We start from the raw sequence: 17479 nt of genomic DNA on the forward strand, positions 1-17479 counted from the left end.
TTGAGTTAGATAGCAGAAGATGGTCCAACTGAACTTTTATTTTGCAGCACCCAAAGTCCTCCTGCCCCCAGTGCTGCTTTGGGAATGAAATGAATCCTTCTTCTCAAAAACCAGGGTTGATGCTCATATATTGGACTTGAGGATATCATCCTTTGTTCCTTAGCTTAAGTAAGGCAGGCTCTGGGTGAGAAACTTCTTGTAACTTTTTTTTTGTTTTTTTTTTTTTTCCCACCAGGTTGATCTCTATGTTTGCTTATTTTGTGGTAGAGGAAACAATGAGGATAAACTGCTGCTGTGTGATGGATGTGATGACAGCTATCACACCTTCTGCCTGATTCCTCCTCTTCCTGATGTACCCAAGGGTGACTGGAGGTGTCCCAAGTGTGTTGCTGAGGTACAGTTCAAGAACTTGTGAAGCTTTGTATGTGTACTTGTGTACCTGGAAAGATCAGAAGAACAACAGTTCAGCAATCCATCCATGTAGAATGCATAGTTTGTTTTGGAATATTGCCAGGATGAGCCTTGAATTTTGGTTGATGAGCCATAAGGAGAGAGAAACATTCCTTCTAGAGCTTGGGCATAACCTTTGTTTGTGATGTGGCTTATATGACAGGTAAAAAATTGACCCTGGTACATTAAAAGCTGAAACTCAATTTGGTAATCTGGAAGTGTGAAATTAGGGGTGAGAAATAGGGTTATAATGGATGTTTCCACATAATGGTGACACAATTTGTAAACTATGAAGTAAATAAAGTATGAAATTTAGGCATAACATGGAGCTTTGAAAGACATTATGGCATTGTTCAGAATGGCCTGTAGCAGAAAGTGAAAAAAACTAATTTCAAGTTCTGTTACAGCTATTTTAGATTTGGTTTAGTCTAAAAAAGGAACTGCTCAGGCTCTGAAAGTGGAAACTGGTTTAATTTCATTACTCAAAAAAGAACTACCCAGTTCTAAGAGATTGATCAACAGACAGCAAGCATCACTTGACTGGTTTGATGTTTGACTTAAGGGAACAAATTTTGCAAGCTCAGAAAGTTGGTAGATGTAGGATTCAGAGGGAGAAGCTGACTGTTTGTAACTCTGTGATTACAAGAGTGGCTTTCACTCCTGGGGCTGTGTTGTTTCCAGAGGAGCAGTCGAGCACACACATTTCTAGGCCCACTTCCCCCCGTGCCCTTGTGCAGTGCTGGCTGTTCTGGTTCCTTCTGGTGCTGTTTGCAGTTGTGCAGCCACAGGAGCTGGAGCAGCTCCCTGCTCTGACCCTTCACTGAGTGCTGAACTTGTCACATGAACTCAGCAAATGCTGCTTAAAGAAAGGTGGAAATTCATAGCTACAGGCAAGAGAAGAGATGAAACATTCCATTTGGGCTGCTGCTCACAGAGTGGATCAACCTACTTCTTCATTTTCTCTTAAGATGGAGCAATAAAGAATTAGGGAACTGCAGCAATCTAATATGGAGGTAATTTAGAGACTGTAGTAGTAAATGGAGTGGCTGCAACAGTTTAAGAATGTGGAAACTCAAGAAATTTCATTATTGCTAGTAAAAACCAGAAGAGATGTTACCCAAGAAAAAAATGCAGGCAGGGACAAACCCAGCAAAGATAAGGTGTCATATAATTTTTTACTAGCAAATGATACAGAAAATATTTGAAAAGTTTTGGAAAGGCATTGGAAGTAAGAGGTAGGAGAAAACACATGACTGTAATGTGTACTGGAAAGCAAACAAGTAACAGCAAAAAGATGTTTGAAGTATTCACCAGTACTTTTACCCTCAGTTTACTTTAGATGTTAATTGTGCACAGATCCTTAATGTAATTTTACAGCAGGGTACTGGAACAGAAGCTGGGAAGAATGGGCTAAGGGCTCTGTATATGTATTTAGGTCAGCATTGTTTGAAGTGTTCACAGATGTTGGAGATTCTCTGTCTCAGGCTGCATTTGAGAACCACTTTGATACATGTTGGGAATAGTCTAAGGATAGTTCCTCTGGGAAAAAACCCCAAACTACTGATGAATTCCTTTCCAGCCCTGTTTGTTTGACTGAAAGCTGACTATTAGATATATTGAACACAAAGATGATGTAAAACTGTCTTGTATATATAAACATGGTGTCAATTCCAAAGGAGCTGAGAAGGACACATTAAAAATGAGTTGGGGGAGGAGCTGAAATGTGCACCAGTATTTTTTCATTTTCAGGATGAATGGGGATAGAACAGGGAAAGACTTTGGAGATGTTCTGTCAGATGGGCCATGTCTGTTGTTGCCTGTGTTGCCCTGTTCTAATTTCCTTTTTCCTCTTCCCTGTTATAAATTTTCACTGTCAAATCTATTGATGATTTGCTGACTTGATAAGACTGAAACACCTGGGGGGTTTGTTCCTGTGCAGTTTTTCTGCAGGTGCTTGATTCCAGTGTGTCTACAGACATGTCCTGTGGCTGTCTAAGCATCTTGTGCACAGTGTTGTCCTGTGGCTGCTGCAATGTAGCTTTGGAGAGGAAAGCAGAAGTGTGGAGCCCTGGGGTTCCAGGGTTAGATTCGCTTCTGTGCCGTTAATTCTGCCCTGTTTCCGTTGTGGTGTGACTGCCTGAGCTGGAAAAGTCTCAAAGCTGGTAGCTCATTGTGCTGGGGAAGGACTCACATGGACACTGGGGCTTCTTGCTAAAAATGTAACTGTGTCAGAGCCTGCTGCAGGGAACAATATTTCTGTGTTCTGTCTCCTAGGAATGCAACAAACCCCGAGAGGCCTTTGGATTTGAACAAGCTGTCAGGGAATATACTCTCCAGAGCTTTGGTGAAATGGCTGATAACTTCAAGTCTGATTATTTCAACATGCCGGTCCATGTGAGTTTCAGTTTTTCTTGGGATTCCTTGTAAGGGAAAAAGAGAAGAGCTTTCAGCTGGTCTTGGATTTTTGCTAAGACATCTTAGCCTTGTTTAAAGAGGCACCATAAGCTTCAAACATGTAAACAAATTATTTAGCTTGCTTGCATCTGGTCTCATTTCAACTTCATTTCACCCTTTCCTTGCAATGGGCAGACAGCTTTTCTTGCTTTATAGGGTTTACTGTACTGGGCACACTCTGGTTAATGTTCTTGCCCTTTTTGATGAGCTGGACTGAGTATCTTGCTCATTTGGCATAGGGGCCCTTTTCCTGCCCTCCCTATGCCTTTTGGCTTGGTTGAGTTTGTCCAGAGGATAAATCTTGGTTTTTCTTCATCTTACAGTGTTTTCTTGTAGACAAATCAATAGACTGAATCTGTCTGATAATCACAGTGGGTTTGGGGTTTTTGTTTTTTTTTGTTATGCATCACAACAGCATTTTTCAAACTAGAATTTCTGCTTTGGCACAGTTCAGCTGTCCTGTGGACTGCATTCAGCCCCTAGGTCTTCCTCCTCTCATGGTTCTTTGGTAATTTATGGGCATTCTTGATGAAGCCTCTACCTTTTAAGGACTCCAGTTTGAGACAACTTTGGGACATGGAACAAAGCTTATTTTAAGAATAAGCTTCATAAATGAATACATGTAAGAGTAATGATCAGTTATATGAAGATCAACCTCCTGAACACAGTTTTATATCTGAATTTCCTTACTGTTGTTCAGAAATCCTGGTCATTATCCTCTAAAATAGTTCAAAATTTGCATGTTGATTTGTTCTCTTTGCTGCTTAATTTCTGCTGGCTGTCTCCTTTTCCCCCTGTTTTGCTGTGTGTCTGGTGATTCCATCTTCTGTTTATTCCTTCTCTCTGAAACATTCCAGCCACTATGGAGGAATCCAGACCAAAACTGACTTTGAAGAGATGGAGAGCAGAGGGGGAGTGACCTTGGTGTATGAAAATTCATGGGGAGTTAATAGTGATTTATTGCTTGAATGATAATTTCTGTTATCTGCACATACCATAACCTCTCTTCTGCTTTCAGATGGTTCCCACTGAGCTGGTAGAAAAAGAATTCTGGAGATTAGTGAGCAGCATAGAGGAAGATGTAATTGTGGAGTATGGGGCTGATATCTCATCCAAGGACTTTGGGAGTGGCTTCCCAGTGAAGGATGGCCGGCGAAAGCTGATGCCAGAGGAGGAGGTGAGGAACAGCATGTGCAAACTGACCCCATTCTCTGCTCTGTGTAACATCTCACATTTAGACTTTAGGTCAGAAATCATTGTGGGTTTTTTCATGAAGAAATTGTTTCAGGCTTTTACATTCCTTTTGAGCAGGGCATTAATCTGATATTTGAGGTTGTTTTACAGATCTGGTTGCTGGTAACCAAGGTCTGTTTCATGATTGAAGTCACACCTGTTTTCTGTCACTTAATCTTAGCAGGCAAAGATGTGCAAGTTGTTGCAGTTGGTCTGAGTATGAGGAGACTCTTTAATAATATTTTTTCTTTCGTGTTCCAAACCTTTTCATTATAGAGTTAGTTACAGAAACAGAATTCTGTCCTCCTTAGGATGTTCTTAATGAGTGAAACAAACTAATTTGATTTAGCTTGTTTCTGTGTACATACTGTAATAAAGTAGATGTAGATACAGCATTCAATTGTAAGAAATTCTTTTAAGTTCATCTGGTAAGTGTATTACCTATTTTCCCTCAGACCTTACTGTAGCAAAGCAATTTTCTTGCTGCTTGTATGCTGAAATTCAGACAAAGTCAAGGTGTGGTTTCCTGATTACACAGCCCCAAATCAATTTATACTGCTCACTGGAAGATGTAATCCTGTTCACTATCATCTTCCACCTCTTCCTGCACCTTCCTGTGTGTACCTTTGTTGGCTATGCTGTGACTGTAGCTGCTTAGTGAGTCAGCACTGATACTTCTATTTGTATGAAGGTAGTTGTTAAAAAAAATTCTTAACCAGATCACTTAAGTCTTCTGACTCACTGCAATGTCTTTGTAATGTCAGAGCAGAGGAAGCAGCAGCAATGTTTGGCTGAGCTGAGGGTCTGGCCAGTCCTTCCAGCAGCTATAGGATATATCAAAAATCTCAATCAATCTGTGCTTACATCTTTTGTAAAAGTAGAAAGTAGATTAATGCTAAATCACAATAGTGGGCTTTTAAGGCTGTCTGGATTACAGTTTTTTTGAACAAATTGTGTGTATTTGAAAGTAAAGGTGAGAATGCTTAACAGGTAATGCTGTCCTCTCAGAAATGAGTGTGGAGGAATTTCTTCCTTTGAGAAAACTTTGTAAAATAATCTGTACAGGAGATCAGCATCAAGTGCAGCATGGTAAAATGGGTGTTTTAAAAAAAGCTGAAATAGTAACCTGAGATTCACTGTGTTGTGTACAATTTTAAGTTTTCCTGTATTACTGAAGACTTCTATCTTTAGGTCTTCTTCTGGTGTTGCTGGTATTTTATTCCACCAGAAAACCTGCAGCCTTGTGATGGGGAAGAAACCAAAACCTAAGTGTATCAGCCTTGAGCCAAAGAAGATGCACTATGTTGAAATACTAGGACTGTTACTAAAATCTTGGTGTGATTATTTGATGACTAGGGTATTTAAGGAATTATTTCTGGCTTTGGTGTTCCATTGTTGCAGGAAATATCCCATTATCTACTATAGAAATGGACAAGTTGATGTTTTCATTTGTACTTTCCTTTTCTGCACTTGGTGTCCTTAACGTTCTTCTGATGTGTTCAAATTTTCCTCTTTTGGCAGGATTATGCTCTGTCTGGTTGGAACTTGAACAACATGCCCATTCTGGAGCAGTCAGTCCTTGCTCACATCAATGCAGACATCTCTGGCATGAAGGTGCCCTGGCTGTATGTGGGGATGTGCTTCTCCTCCTTCTGCTGGCACATTGAGGACCACTGGAGCTATTCCATCAACTACCTGCACTGGTATGGGCTGTCCTTTGTGCATCTGCCTTACACTGCCCTCTTGGCTTTAAGGAGTTTGTAGTTCTACTTCACAGTGTCTCTGCACACTGAGGACATTTGTAAATGCAAAGCTGAGTGTGCAGAGTGGTCCTTGTTATTAGCTGTGGCTGTTGGAAGGTGAATACAGATGGTTTTTAAAGCATTGTAGTGGGTTCAAGGCAAAGCATTCAGTTAAGGCAAACCCAGGACAAGCAGATTAGATTAGATTATTAGATTCTCATTAACTGCTGAAATATTCTGGTGTGGCCAACATTGCAGTGTCACCATAAAAATGTGCTTTACAGGATCCTATGTTCTTAAGAAAGTTTTTTTGTTTATAACTGAGTTAAGAGTTCACTGCTTCCCTCCTTTATGATTTAAATTTGGGATGTGTGTGTGCTAGAAGCAGAGTCTGCTGTCTCATGCTTCTAGAGACATCAGAGTTACTGTTCAGCAACAGGTCCATGTATACACAGAAATATTCATTGTAAAAGAGAAATTTGGAAGTAATTCTGCCTTTTGGGACAGCCCTGGAAGTGTTGTGCTTTTCACCTTTTGTGTCTGAATAGAAGATTTGTGACAGATTACTGTGGGAATTGCGGTGTTCCCAGTGTGTCAGACATTGTCACACTGAGTGGAGCAGGGGAGAAGATGGAGAGGGAGCTGTGGGACGCTTTGGAAAGGTTGCAGGACATCTGGGGGAGATGAGCTGATGGCCTTCAAACCATCAGCTCAAAACTGCACGGCTTTGACAAAGCACGTTCTTTAGCCAGGTCTGATGGGCACGCTGGGGAAGGGCATTACTGTTGAGCTGCTCCGTGTGTCCGTCCGTCCGTCCGGCTGGGTCCGTCCGTCCGTCCGGCGGCTCCGTGCCCGCTGCAGGCATTGCCTGGTGCTGCCAGCAGGGGGCGCCGCAGCCCGCCGGGAATGCCGCTCCCGCCTCTGGGATAATGCACGTCCACAGGAGCAGATTCCTGCTTGTACTTCCTAAAATCGAGTAAAACAGATTTTAAAAAGAAATCTCAGCTCTGTAGATGCTAGGGGTGGCTGTTAGTTTTGGTTAAAAAAGGACTGGAATAGTGCTTGATTGATTATTTGGTTAGTTTTGGTCCTGTTAGTCTTTTTTTTCCCTTGTATTTAACTAATCCAGGTTGTTTAACATTTTTCATCTTAATAGTCCAGTGGATCCCAGGTTTTAGTAATTAGTTAGGAATATTATTTAGTGGAGGAGTACCATGATCTTTCTTAGACTATAGGTGTGACAGCCAAGGTTTTGTTTACTAAACATAATCCCTTCTTCCTGAAGGGAAATAATTGCCTTTTACCCCTTTGGGGAGCATGGTAAGTGACAATTCTCTTCCATGTTAAGCTTGTCAGGGCAAATCTACTGCCAACTATGTTGAGAATTGTGTTGGAGTGTAACTGATTTTTCAGATTAGAGTAATGCATCCTGAAGAAGATGCTTGTTGATTAGAGACACTTTTTAAATCTAGGTGTAAAATGGCTGATGAGGGCAGTGCTGCTGGCTGTGAGGTGTGCTTTGCAGCTGGGTGGCACCATCAGCTCCCTCTCTGCCTTGTGTTCATTCCTGTGCTTGTGTTTTGGTAGGGGAGAGCCCAAGACGTGGTATGGTGTGCCCTCTCATGCAGCAGAGCAGCTGGAAGATGTGATGAAGGAATTGGCTCCTGAGCTGTTTGAGTCCCAGCCTGATCTCCTGCATCAGCTGGTCACTATTATGAACCCCAATGTGCTGATGGAACATGGTGTACCAGTGAGTAGCACACAAGCATTTTTTACATAAGTACTTCTATGTGCTCTCTTTTCTTCATTCTCTGCCAGATTTGTGTAACAATGGTTTGGCATAACTCTGAAGAATTTTTATTTGCATATTTATTACTTATAGGGTGTTTTTTAAAGCTGTTTTCTAGATTCTTCTGTGAACTAACCAGGAAATTTAAATTTTCTCATAACAGAAGTGAGTGTGCCAAGCTTCCTACATAAAATACCTTCCAGAACAAGCATGTGCTATGTATTACAGTTAATTTTTAATTAAAATATCCCCTCCCTAGTGTAACAGAAAGTTTGTCTGAAATGCCTTTAAAAGCTCTTGACAGTAAAAGACTTGTCCTACATTCAGTAGAAATCTCAGCATTGCAAAATGCTTTTCTGACCAAACATAATTGACTGCAGCCCTCTAAGCAGCAGTCACTATCATTTGCTTTTGTCTTAGGATAAATTGCTTCCCTGGCAAATACCCCAACAAAGCAAACCATAAACTTTTTTCCACAAGCTTTTGCATTTTGTGGTGCAATGGATTAAATGATGATAGAGAAACATCCCTTTTGGGGTTCATAAAGACAGTTTTCAACTGTTGCATATATATTCTGAAAAAAGCTGTAAATTGAGTATTCATGTTCAGAAGGCAAAAACAATCCTTAGCACTACTGGGATAGCTGTTGCCTGTGGTGATCTGTGGGTACAGAAAGGGGTGTTCAAACATCTTGTACTTTTGTGTATTAAGCTGTTGCATGTTATATATTTTTTCATTGCTTTATCCTCCCCTTTTTAGGTTTTCAGGACAAATCAGTGTGCTGGAGAGTTTGTTGTGACCTTTCCTCGTGCCTATCACTCTGGATTTAACCAGGGATATAACTTTGCTGAAGCTGTGAACTTCTGCACTGCTGACTGGGTCTGTTCTTTTGTGTATATTTGTTATATGACTTCTGCAAGTATTTGTTATATGACTTCTGCAAGTGGTGTGTTAGTAACTTAACTACCTGAAAGCTCTTTTCAGTTAAACAGTGTATTTTATATTTATAGTTCTTGGGACAGCAGTTAGAAACTGAGGGAAGTTTCATTATACAAAGTAATTCTAATTTTAGGCAACTTCAAACTGAAACTTTGAGCACGTTCTTCCTTTTTAATTACTGGTTAACCAAAAAGGGGCATCTCACAGTGCCTTTAGCTGTGATACCACTTCCTGAATTTGACACAGCTCTGTGTCCTGTCTTGAAGTACTGTTGTCATTTGGATGTTGGAGATAGGCTTATAAGAGTCTTTGTTCCTCCTTTGTTCCAGCTCTTTGTGCCTTTTAATCATATTAGTGCTGTTCTGATAGCTGTGCCACATCAGTGCATAGCTCATGTGGGTTGTTCAGGAAACTGTCAAAGGAGTGTTCTGTTACTATCCAGGGTTTACACTTGGAAGTTAGATAAACTAGAGATGAGATCCTATCTCTAGTTTTGTTTTTTTAACTACAAATGGAAATTGTAGCCCTTTTTCAGGGACTTTACTTCTTTTAGCAGAAAGCTTGTCTGCAGGACTGGCATTGTGTCAGGGCTCTTTTCTTTCCTCCAGCACTCATGATGGAATATGAGTGTAGCCTCTGTGAAAAGCTGCACCAGCCATGTGAAATTTCCTTTGCTTACGTAAAATGTAACCAGAAATACGTGCAGCAAATTCATTCAGCATCTTTTTGCTTCAGAAGGCACAAAATGAGTGATACCAGTTTTGGTTAACAGTAGGAATCTTAAGGTTAAATGTCTATGTCCACCATAGTAATATCCAGAGGGGAATATATTCACCTTAGTGTGGACCAGATGACTTCTCTTTGGTGCCACTGGAAGTAAAAAGAGCCTTAGGACAACTCTTAAACATTTGTCTCTGCATTAGGTGCATAAGGTTATGGAGAATGCCCCTCCCCAGCACTGATACCCTCTCTGTCCTCATCTGTGACATGATTTAAGGTTATTACTGAATACAGGGGAATGATTGGCACCTGACTCCATTGATTCAGAATGCTAAACAATTGCTTTATTAAACTGTATTACTTTATACTTTGTATTAAAGAGTATTAGAAGGATACCATATTATACTGTACAAAGATACATACTAAAGGACAGCCTTGAGACATCCAGGACACAGCTTTGACCCAATAGGCCAATTAATATATCCAACCATTACCAGAATCCAAGTAAGAACTCCCTTCAAGTAAACAATCACATTCCACATGTGCAAAAACAACAGGAGCAGCCAGTAGAGATAAGAATTGCTTTCTCTTCTGACTGTGCTTCTCCAGGAAAAAACCTGAGCGAGAGAATTATCTCTCTGTTCAGAGAATGTGGGTGCCACAGAATTTTCTCTGTCCCATCCAAGACAGCTCTTGGGTTGTCTTTTCCCATTTTTTCTCCAAGGAAGGAGAATGGGAACTGAGAGCTGATTTTTTCCTCTGGAATGATGATGATGATGTTTCTGTAGCTGCCCATTGGACGCCAGTGTGTGAGTCACTACCGGAGGCTGGGCCGTCACTGTGTGTTCTCCCATGAAGAGCTGATCTTCAAGATGGCTGCAGATCCTGAGTGCCTGGATGTAGGGCTGGCTGCCATGGTCTGCAAGGAGATGACTCTGTTGATAGAGGAGGAGACACGCCTGAGGGAGTCTGTTGTACAGATGGTGAGTAATAAATGCTTCCAAAAGAACTTTGTGCTTCCCTCTCCCCCTGCTTGCATTAGAAATTTTGAGCAAGTGGCTAATTCTTGTTGCCAGGGGGTGTTGATGTCTGAGGAAGAGGTGTTTGAGCTGGTTCCAGATGATGAACGGCAGTGCACAGCCTGCAGAACCACGTGCTTCTTGTCAGCTCTGACGTGCTCCTGCAATCCTGAGCGCCTGGTGTGCTTGTACCATCCTTCTGATTTATGCCCCTGTCCCATGCAGAAGAAGTGTCTAAGGTACACAGGATTTTTTTTTGTCCCTACTTTTCTTCCATGTCTAATAGCTTGCTGTAGCCCAGTGGCCAAATACATTTGGTAACACTTTTTTTCCCTTCATTTAAGGAGTATTTTTATCCACTTTATTTCTTGGTTCCTAGGGGAACAGGTCTTGTACATGTGTGGTGTTTTTGGGGTTCCCCATCATGGGGAGGAAAGATGAAGCTGACTCTATGTTCTTAGAAGGCTAATTTATCATTTTATGGTATTATATTAATGAATACTATACTAAAACTATACTAAAGAATAGAGAAAGGATACTTACAGAAGGCAAAAAGATGCTCCTCAGAGTCCGACCATGCTCCTCACAGCCTGACTGTGATTGGTCATTAAGTCAAAACAATTAAGTAATTTGGTCATTTGACCTTCACAATTGGTCATTTTGGTCATGACCATCACAATTGGTCATTAAGTCAAAACAATTCACATGTTAGATAAACAATCTCCAAACCACATTCCAAAGCAGCAAAACACAGGAGAAGCAAATGAGATAAAATTGTTTTCATTTTTCTCTGAGGTTTCTCAGCTTCCCAGGAGAGGAATCTGTTGGGGGGTGTAATATAAGAAAATAAAGATAGTGTAGGAAGTAATCTTACCCCTAAGGAGTTGCAGCTGTGCCAATTATCAAAGATTAGGAACAGGCTTGACTTTTAACAGGCCACAGCTGTGAGCAGTGAGAAGAAGATGCTATTAAGAAGTGGGGGGGCTGGGTGAGAAGGGAACTGGAGTCAGTGGCTGCTGTGGGAGGAAGAAACAGTGCCCTGAGGAGCTGCCCATGAGAAACACCAAGAAGGTATGGAACTTTTGTGATAAGGAGACAATGATATGGAACCCCTGCAATAAGATGACAACAAGGATCCTGGGCAAAGGATTTTTCAGAAAATGTGATAGTGACATGCATGTTCTGTTTTTCTGGCCTTGCTGTAGCTGGAAAAACTCAATGTTATCAATATCCTGACTTTCATGTGGGCATTAAAACTTTGTCTTTTTCCACACTTTCAGGTACCGGTACCCACTGGAAGACCTTCCTTCTTTGTTGTATGGAGTGAAGGTTAGAGCCCAGTCCTACGACACTTGGGTCAGTAGAGTTACAGAGGCTCTGTCTGCCAATCTCAACCACAAGAAAGGTCAGACTTCTGTCATTCTTAATAGGATTTCCTGAAACTCCTACATTTGTTCTGTCCTCTCATTGGCATTGTGCATTTCAAACTGAACTATGCTGTTGGAACCTTGATTGAAAGCCATTGAAGCCATCTAAAATCTTTCTTTTTTGCGTACAAATAATTGATGTGCTCTTTTTACAGATGTGATTGAGCTGAGAGTAATGTTGGAGGATGCTGAAGATAGGAAATACCCAGAGAACGATCTTTTCCGCAGGCTCCGAGATGCTGTGAAGGAAGCAGAGACCTGTGCTTCAGTAGCACAGCTGCTTCTGAGCAAAAAGCAAAAACACAGGTAGGGTAGGCAGCTTTTCAGTACTTTCCATCTGCCTCTTTGTTACTTCATTCTACTTGGAAGAATTAAAAACTCTGAGGTTTTACTGTGGGCAATCTTCTCTCAGTGTTTCCTTTCCTTAATGCTGTGACTCACTGAGAGGTAGGGAGGAGTGGAGGCAGAGTGGCACAAATGGCCCAAAGGTGGGCTTAGCTGGAATGTTATAAACCTTCTGCTTTCAGCTGACTTATGTGCTGAAATGTGAAATCCTTTGGTGAAGTTGTGTGTGTTGATGAAGTGTTTTGCTGAACATGTGGGAGAGTTGTAGGGAGAGACAGCTGGTCTGCTGCAGCCACTGCTCCTCATCACTGTCTGTTGGAGCAAATCAAAGCCTGCAGGATTCTTTATTCCCCTCTGAGGTTTAGCTGGTGTGTAATTATATTTGATCATTAATCTAAATTTTACATTTACAACATTATCTAAGTCCATAGCATAAGATAGATTTTTTTTTTTTCTTTACTAAATGTAGATTCATTAGCGGGGAACAGCTCTTCAGTATTTGAAATCTGTTTTGTACTTGGGAAGTTGTGCCTGCCAGAGATCTGTACACCAAGTATTTAATTGATGCAGTGTGTCACTTTTAAGTCTCTTACTCCATTCAGTGGGCTTGTTACACTTGCTTTGAGGGATGTTTAATGGAAGTGTCTTTGCAGAACCTGTCCCACTGAATATCAATCCTCTCTTGCAAGGTCAGTTTCAGCAGTTCTCTGGCTACAAGAGAGAAAAAGCACTGGATAACAAGACTTGTGTTCAGGGCTTGTTGCTGTTACATATTTCAGACTTCTTGTTAGTACCTGGCATGTGTGAGACAACTTCCTGAGCTGCCTAAAGCAGACTTCATGGGGCTATATTCTTCTACTTGTGACAAACTCAGTTTGAAACTCACCTACACAATTGTACCTCTGAAGGGCAGGGTAAATGATCCTGAAGGGACTTAAGGGAATTGTATTAAATTTTGTTTTCAGGATTTTGGAGTTCTTGTTGAGTTGAAATTACATTTTTCTTTTTGAGTTCTTAGGTGATTAAATGTTTTTGGTAACTTCTCAGTAATCCTGATAGATAATTTCTGTCACTGTGAATAGGATTATCATCTTATCTCTCACCTAATATTTAATTATGCCCATTTGTGCAGCAGAGTGAGCCAGGACAGTGGAAGGACACGGACCAAGCTGACAATGGAGGAGCTTAAAGCATTTGTGCAGCAGCTGTTCAGCTTGCCCTGTGTCATCAGCCAGGCCCGACAAGTCAAGGTAAGATTGCATCTGCTCCTGTGCTCGTGTTGTGCCTTTTACTTGGTTCTGTTTTGTGGTAGTATGCTTTTTTAAACAGACAATTTGGCCTGGTGTAGAGGATGAAAAGCTTCTGATGTAAAACATGTGTGCACTTTTTCCAGGTGCCTGGTACAATAGGTGTTGTCAGATGTGATGGTGCTGCTAAACAAAGATAGAAGATCCCCTTCCCCTGTCACTAATCCAGACAGCCCAGTTCTAAATCTCTGAACCAGTGACTCTTATTCCACCATCATTAATGCTCTCTGTAGAGGTTCAGTTTCTGGCTAAATCCTACCCTTTATATGTTTTTGTAGAAACCTCTGAGTGTTACCCTGGTGTGCTTTTTCAGGGCAGCAGGAGAGCAGTGCCACATTGGTATTCCATAAATACATCTCAGCCTTGCTTTCCAGGCTACAGACTTCTTAATCTGTATGCATGGCCTGCATTTCTTGCCCTTCATATATATCTTTGCACCTGTCTCTGGCTGAATCTAGACTAATAAGTAATCCAGATCATACTGATTCCCCTGGCTGCTATTACCATTTATCATTCTGGCACTCTGCATCATAGCAAGTGTTTTCAGCAGCAGTCTTAATTTGTTTCTCTGTCACTGGTGATGAAATACTAAACAACGTTTCACCTACTAACCAACTTGTAGAAAACTCCTTAAGAAACATCCTTAATAAAGATTTTTTTGCCTAGAATAATGCTTCCTGAGATGTGTGTTAATAGCTTATTTACCTGCATGCTCTGCTTGCTCAGTTTTACAGATGTTGTGTAGTACTAGAGGGCCTAAAATCTTGTGCATTACCATAGGTGCAGCTGCTGCTACATAGCCAAACATGCAGTTCAAAAATAAGTTAGTTTTTTTTTTTAGAAGGCCTCTTTTCCTTAAGTGTTTGTATGTCATGAATTTTATATAAACTTTTCCATGATAGTTCAGTGTTGATAAGAGAGATGTTACATTGGAATTTCTTATTGTTTACGTAATATTGGCATTTTTTCTGAAAACAATTTCCTTCAGAAAACCATAGGGCTCTAGTGTGCAGGTTTGCCAGGCTTGTTGATGCTGTCTTTGTCCTTCAAGGGTGTTCTTTACCAGTTTGGCTGGCATCTAATAAAGTGGAAAGTGCTTTCTCATCCTCATATGATAAGATGGTTTTACTTCACTTCTTTACACACACATTAGTATGTAATTACACATATTATTAGTATTAGTAAAAATACTAATATTTATTAATGAAATGTTATCATCATCTATTAGGTAGACATGTAAGATTGTTCTCAGAAGGGCTTTTTTTTAAAATGTATTTAAAACGTGCTTCTAATTAAAACATAATTCATAGATGAGAGGGCTGCAGGCATATAATTAACTCTTAACAGTTTCAGCTTGTATTTTTGTCTAATGCCTTCTCCCAGCTAGTCCATCTTCCCCCACCCCTCAGCATTAGGAAGGAATCTGGTTGTAGTTCAAGTACTCTGCCTATGCATGTGCATGCTCTTGAAGCCTCAGCATAATCACTAGTCAATAAATAAATAATTATCATTTTTCTGATTACAAACTGTAGTCTTTTCATTTCTGAATGAATTCAGATAATGATCATTTATGCCTAAGCACTCGCTAGCTTGTAGCATGGCATTTGAATGCAATTATCCATCATGATGAATAGCAAAATAATTGTCATGTTGGATGATGAATATTTTCTAACACAAAAGGCATTGTAATTATTAAACTGTAACGTTAATTTACTATTGCCACTATGAAGCATTCAGAGTATGTTCCCTAAATCAAAATCTTTATCATGTAGATCTTGTTTTTTCTTATAAATGCCTTCTGATTTTCAGGCAGACATGAAAAGCAGCATCAGCCAAAAAAGGCAGAAAGCTAAGGGTTAGGAAATGCAGGGTTTGCTCGTGGTTGTGCTATTGGCCTGCTGTCAGAAATGCCTGTCTTGTAACAGACTTGAGGGTGAATCCATGGAGTATCCTGATTGAATGTCCTTGAATGAGTCTCCTGCACAGATTCTTTCCTGTTTGCTGTCTTTGATTTTTTTTTTCATTGCAGTGCCAAAACATGAGGATGAGGACAACTGCAGCAGTGCAGTTGGATTTCTATGAAATTGTCTCCCTTAATAAGAGGGTTTTGCATTTTCATTTCTTTCTTTAGTGCAATAAATCCCTGATGCTTAAAAGAGGTAGTCCTGCTTTAGGGAATATTACTTTCAGACTTCACCATTGTTATTTTTAGGACCTGTGGTATTCGTGTTCTCACACATTTCTGGTTTGTTATTTCTCCTCAGCATATTATTTTCTGCTTTGTGTTGCTGTCATTACTGTAATGCCCCTGACACTATTGAAATGATGACCTGCTTGCCGAGGTCCCCCTTCTCCCCACTATTTTAAAATTATTATTGACTGAGCAGTGTTGAATATTCTGTGTTGTTGGGAGCTGTTGTCATTTGCAGTTGTACTATTTTAGGTGCAGAGTTTGATGCAACTGATGTGCCTAGGGCATGAAACATTAGGCCATCAAATAAGTTTAGATGGTCTGTTACTTAATTTCTGTCACACTTGATGGCTTGTGACAGCTAGCTGGCATTGTGTCTAGAAGCTCAGACTGATGATGTGATGATCACATACAGATTCACAGCTGGCTGATCCCTCAGTTGCATTTTCTTTTGGATCCTGTGGGTGTTTTTCCCTAATTGATTTGTGCTGTATGTTACTTCAGAATCTGCTCGATGATGTGGAAGAGTTTCATGAGCGTGCTCAGGAAGCCATGATCGATGAGATCCCAGACTCTTCCAAGCTGCAGGAGTTGATAGACATGGGCTCTGGCCTTTATGTTGAACTTCCTGAGCTGCCAAGGTTGAAGCAGGAGCTGCAGCAGGCACGGTGGCTGGATGAGGTGAGGTCCACCCTCTTGGATCCCCAGAGAGTCACCCTGGACGTGATGAAGAAGCTGATTGACTCTGGTGTGGGCTTGGCACCACATCACGCTGTAGAAAAAGCCATGGCTGAGCTGCAGGAGCTGCTCACAGTCTCAGAGAGGTGGGAGGAGAAGGCCAAGGTCTGTCTGCAGGCCAGGTGAGTGTTCCTTACAAACTGTTCTTACAGGCCACACCCTTTTGTGTCCTTCTTGTGAGGTTAAAACATGGGCCCTTGAAGCTGTAGTTGCCTTTCTTATTTTGTTGGGGTTTTTTTAGTTAGATTGTTCCAGAGTTGGATTTGAGATTGAATTGCAGAAATGTTGATTCCCTGTCATGTTGCACAGTGACAGGAGGATAAGGCTGTGCTTGTTGCTGCTGCCTTTGCTATTCATCCCTCTCCACAAAGAGCTCTGACTAAGCTACCAACAAGAGACAGCTTTCCTGGTGTTCAGGGGGTGTGATGGTTGCCATTCTAAGCTTGATTGTGCCAAGCCCATCAGCTTTTTCACCTCCTGTTATGTGGTAGCCTCCAAGCATAGAACCATGGTGTCCTACCCTGCGGTGTAGTGGTTAAATTGCTTCACCAGCCTGTCAAATTTATGCCTTTAGATGACTGGTATTTTGAGAGAAGGCTGGAATTGGCTTTTTCTTGCTCTAGACCACGGCAGAGTATGATGGCTCTGGAGGGTATCGTGAACGAGGCCAAGAACATCCCTGCGTACCTGCCCAACGTGCTGGCACTGAAAGAAGCCCTGCAGCGAGCCAGAGACTGGACTGCCAAAGTGGAGGCCATTCAGGTAGGGGTCACAGCAGGGCCTGGAATCTTCTGCTTGCACTCTTTTATTTGGATGTGTCCTTTATTCCTAGCACCTCTCCTCACAAAGGTGGTCTAAAGAGAAGCCTTGTTATGGCTCTTAAATGTGCTCACCAGAGCTCATGTACTTGATTTTCTTTTTGTGCATTTGTTTTCCCCACTGGCTATCCAATTTCTATTTCCCTTCCTTTTATGTATTTCAGGGCAGATATAAAAGCCAGCAAATTCATTATGATATGGTATTTGGTTTTGGAACTGTTCAGTATGCTGTCACTGAAAATATTTAGCTGCAGCAAAGGGTGCTCTCAGGTTTTCAGTTTTGGATCTGCCTGTGGAAATTTGGTTT

At 41.1% G+C, this 17479-nt stretch overlaps 1 protein-coding gene across 2 annotated transcripts in view; it reads left to right on the plus strand.

Annotated features, from left to right (window-relative positions):
• Positions 1-17479, plus strand: part of KDM5A (lysine demethylase 5A) — a 49065-nt gene that overhangs the window by 15673 nt on the left and 15913 nt on the right. The window contains exons 8-20 of one of the 2 annotated variants that reach the window (XM_064736355.1): positions 236-394; positions 2725-2844; positions 3923-4081; positions 5659-5840; positions 7467-7629; positions 8428-8547; positions 10116-10310; positions 10404-10585; positions 11627-11751; positions 11929-12079; positions 13251-13368; positions 16121-16476; positions 16978-17116. In XM_064736355.1, the coding sequence (XP_064592425.1) occupies positions 236-394; positions 2725-2844; positions 3923-4081; positions 5659-5840; positions 7467-7629; positions 8428-8547; positions 10116-10310; positions 10404-10585; positions 11627-11751; positions 11929-12079; positions 13251-13368; positions 16121-16476; positions 16978-17116 (2169 nt within the window). The remainder of the gene's footprint in view (positions 1-235; positions 395-2724; positions 2845-3922; positions 4082-5658; positions 5841-7466; positions 7630-8427; positions 8548-10115; positions 10311-10403; positions 10586-11626; positions 11752-11928; positions 12080-13250; positions 13369-16120; positions 16477-16977; positions 17117-17479) is intronic. The other variant, XM_064736364.1, reaches the window with a different exon arrangement.

The sequence above is a fragment of the Zonotrichia leucophrys genome, chromosome 1A (assembly GCF_028769735.1).
Source record: "Zonotrichia leucophrys gambelii isolate GWCS_2022_RI chromosome 1A, RI_Zleu_2.0, whole genome shotgun sequence".
In the NCBI taxonomy this organism is placed as follows: Eukaryota; Metazoa; Chordata; class Aves; order Passeriformes; family Passerellidae; genus Zonotrichia; species Zonotrichia leucophrys.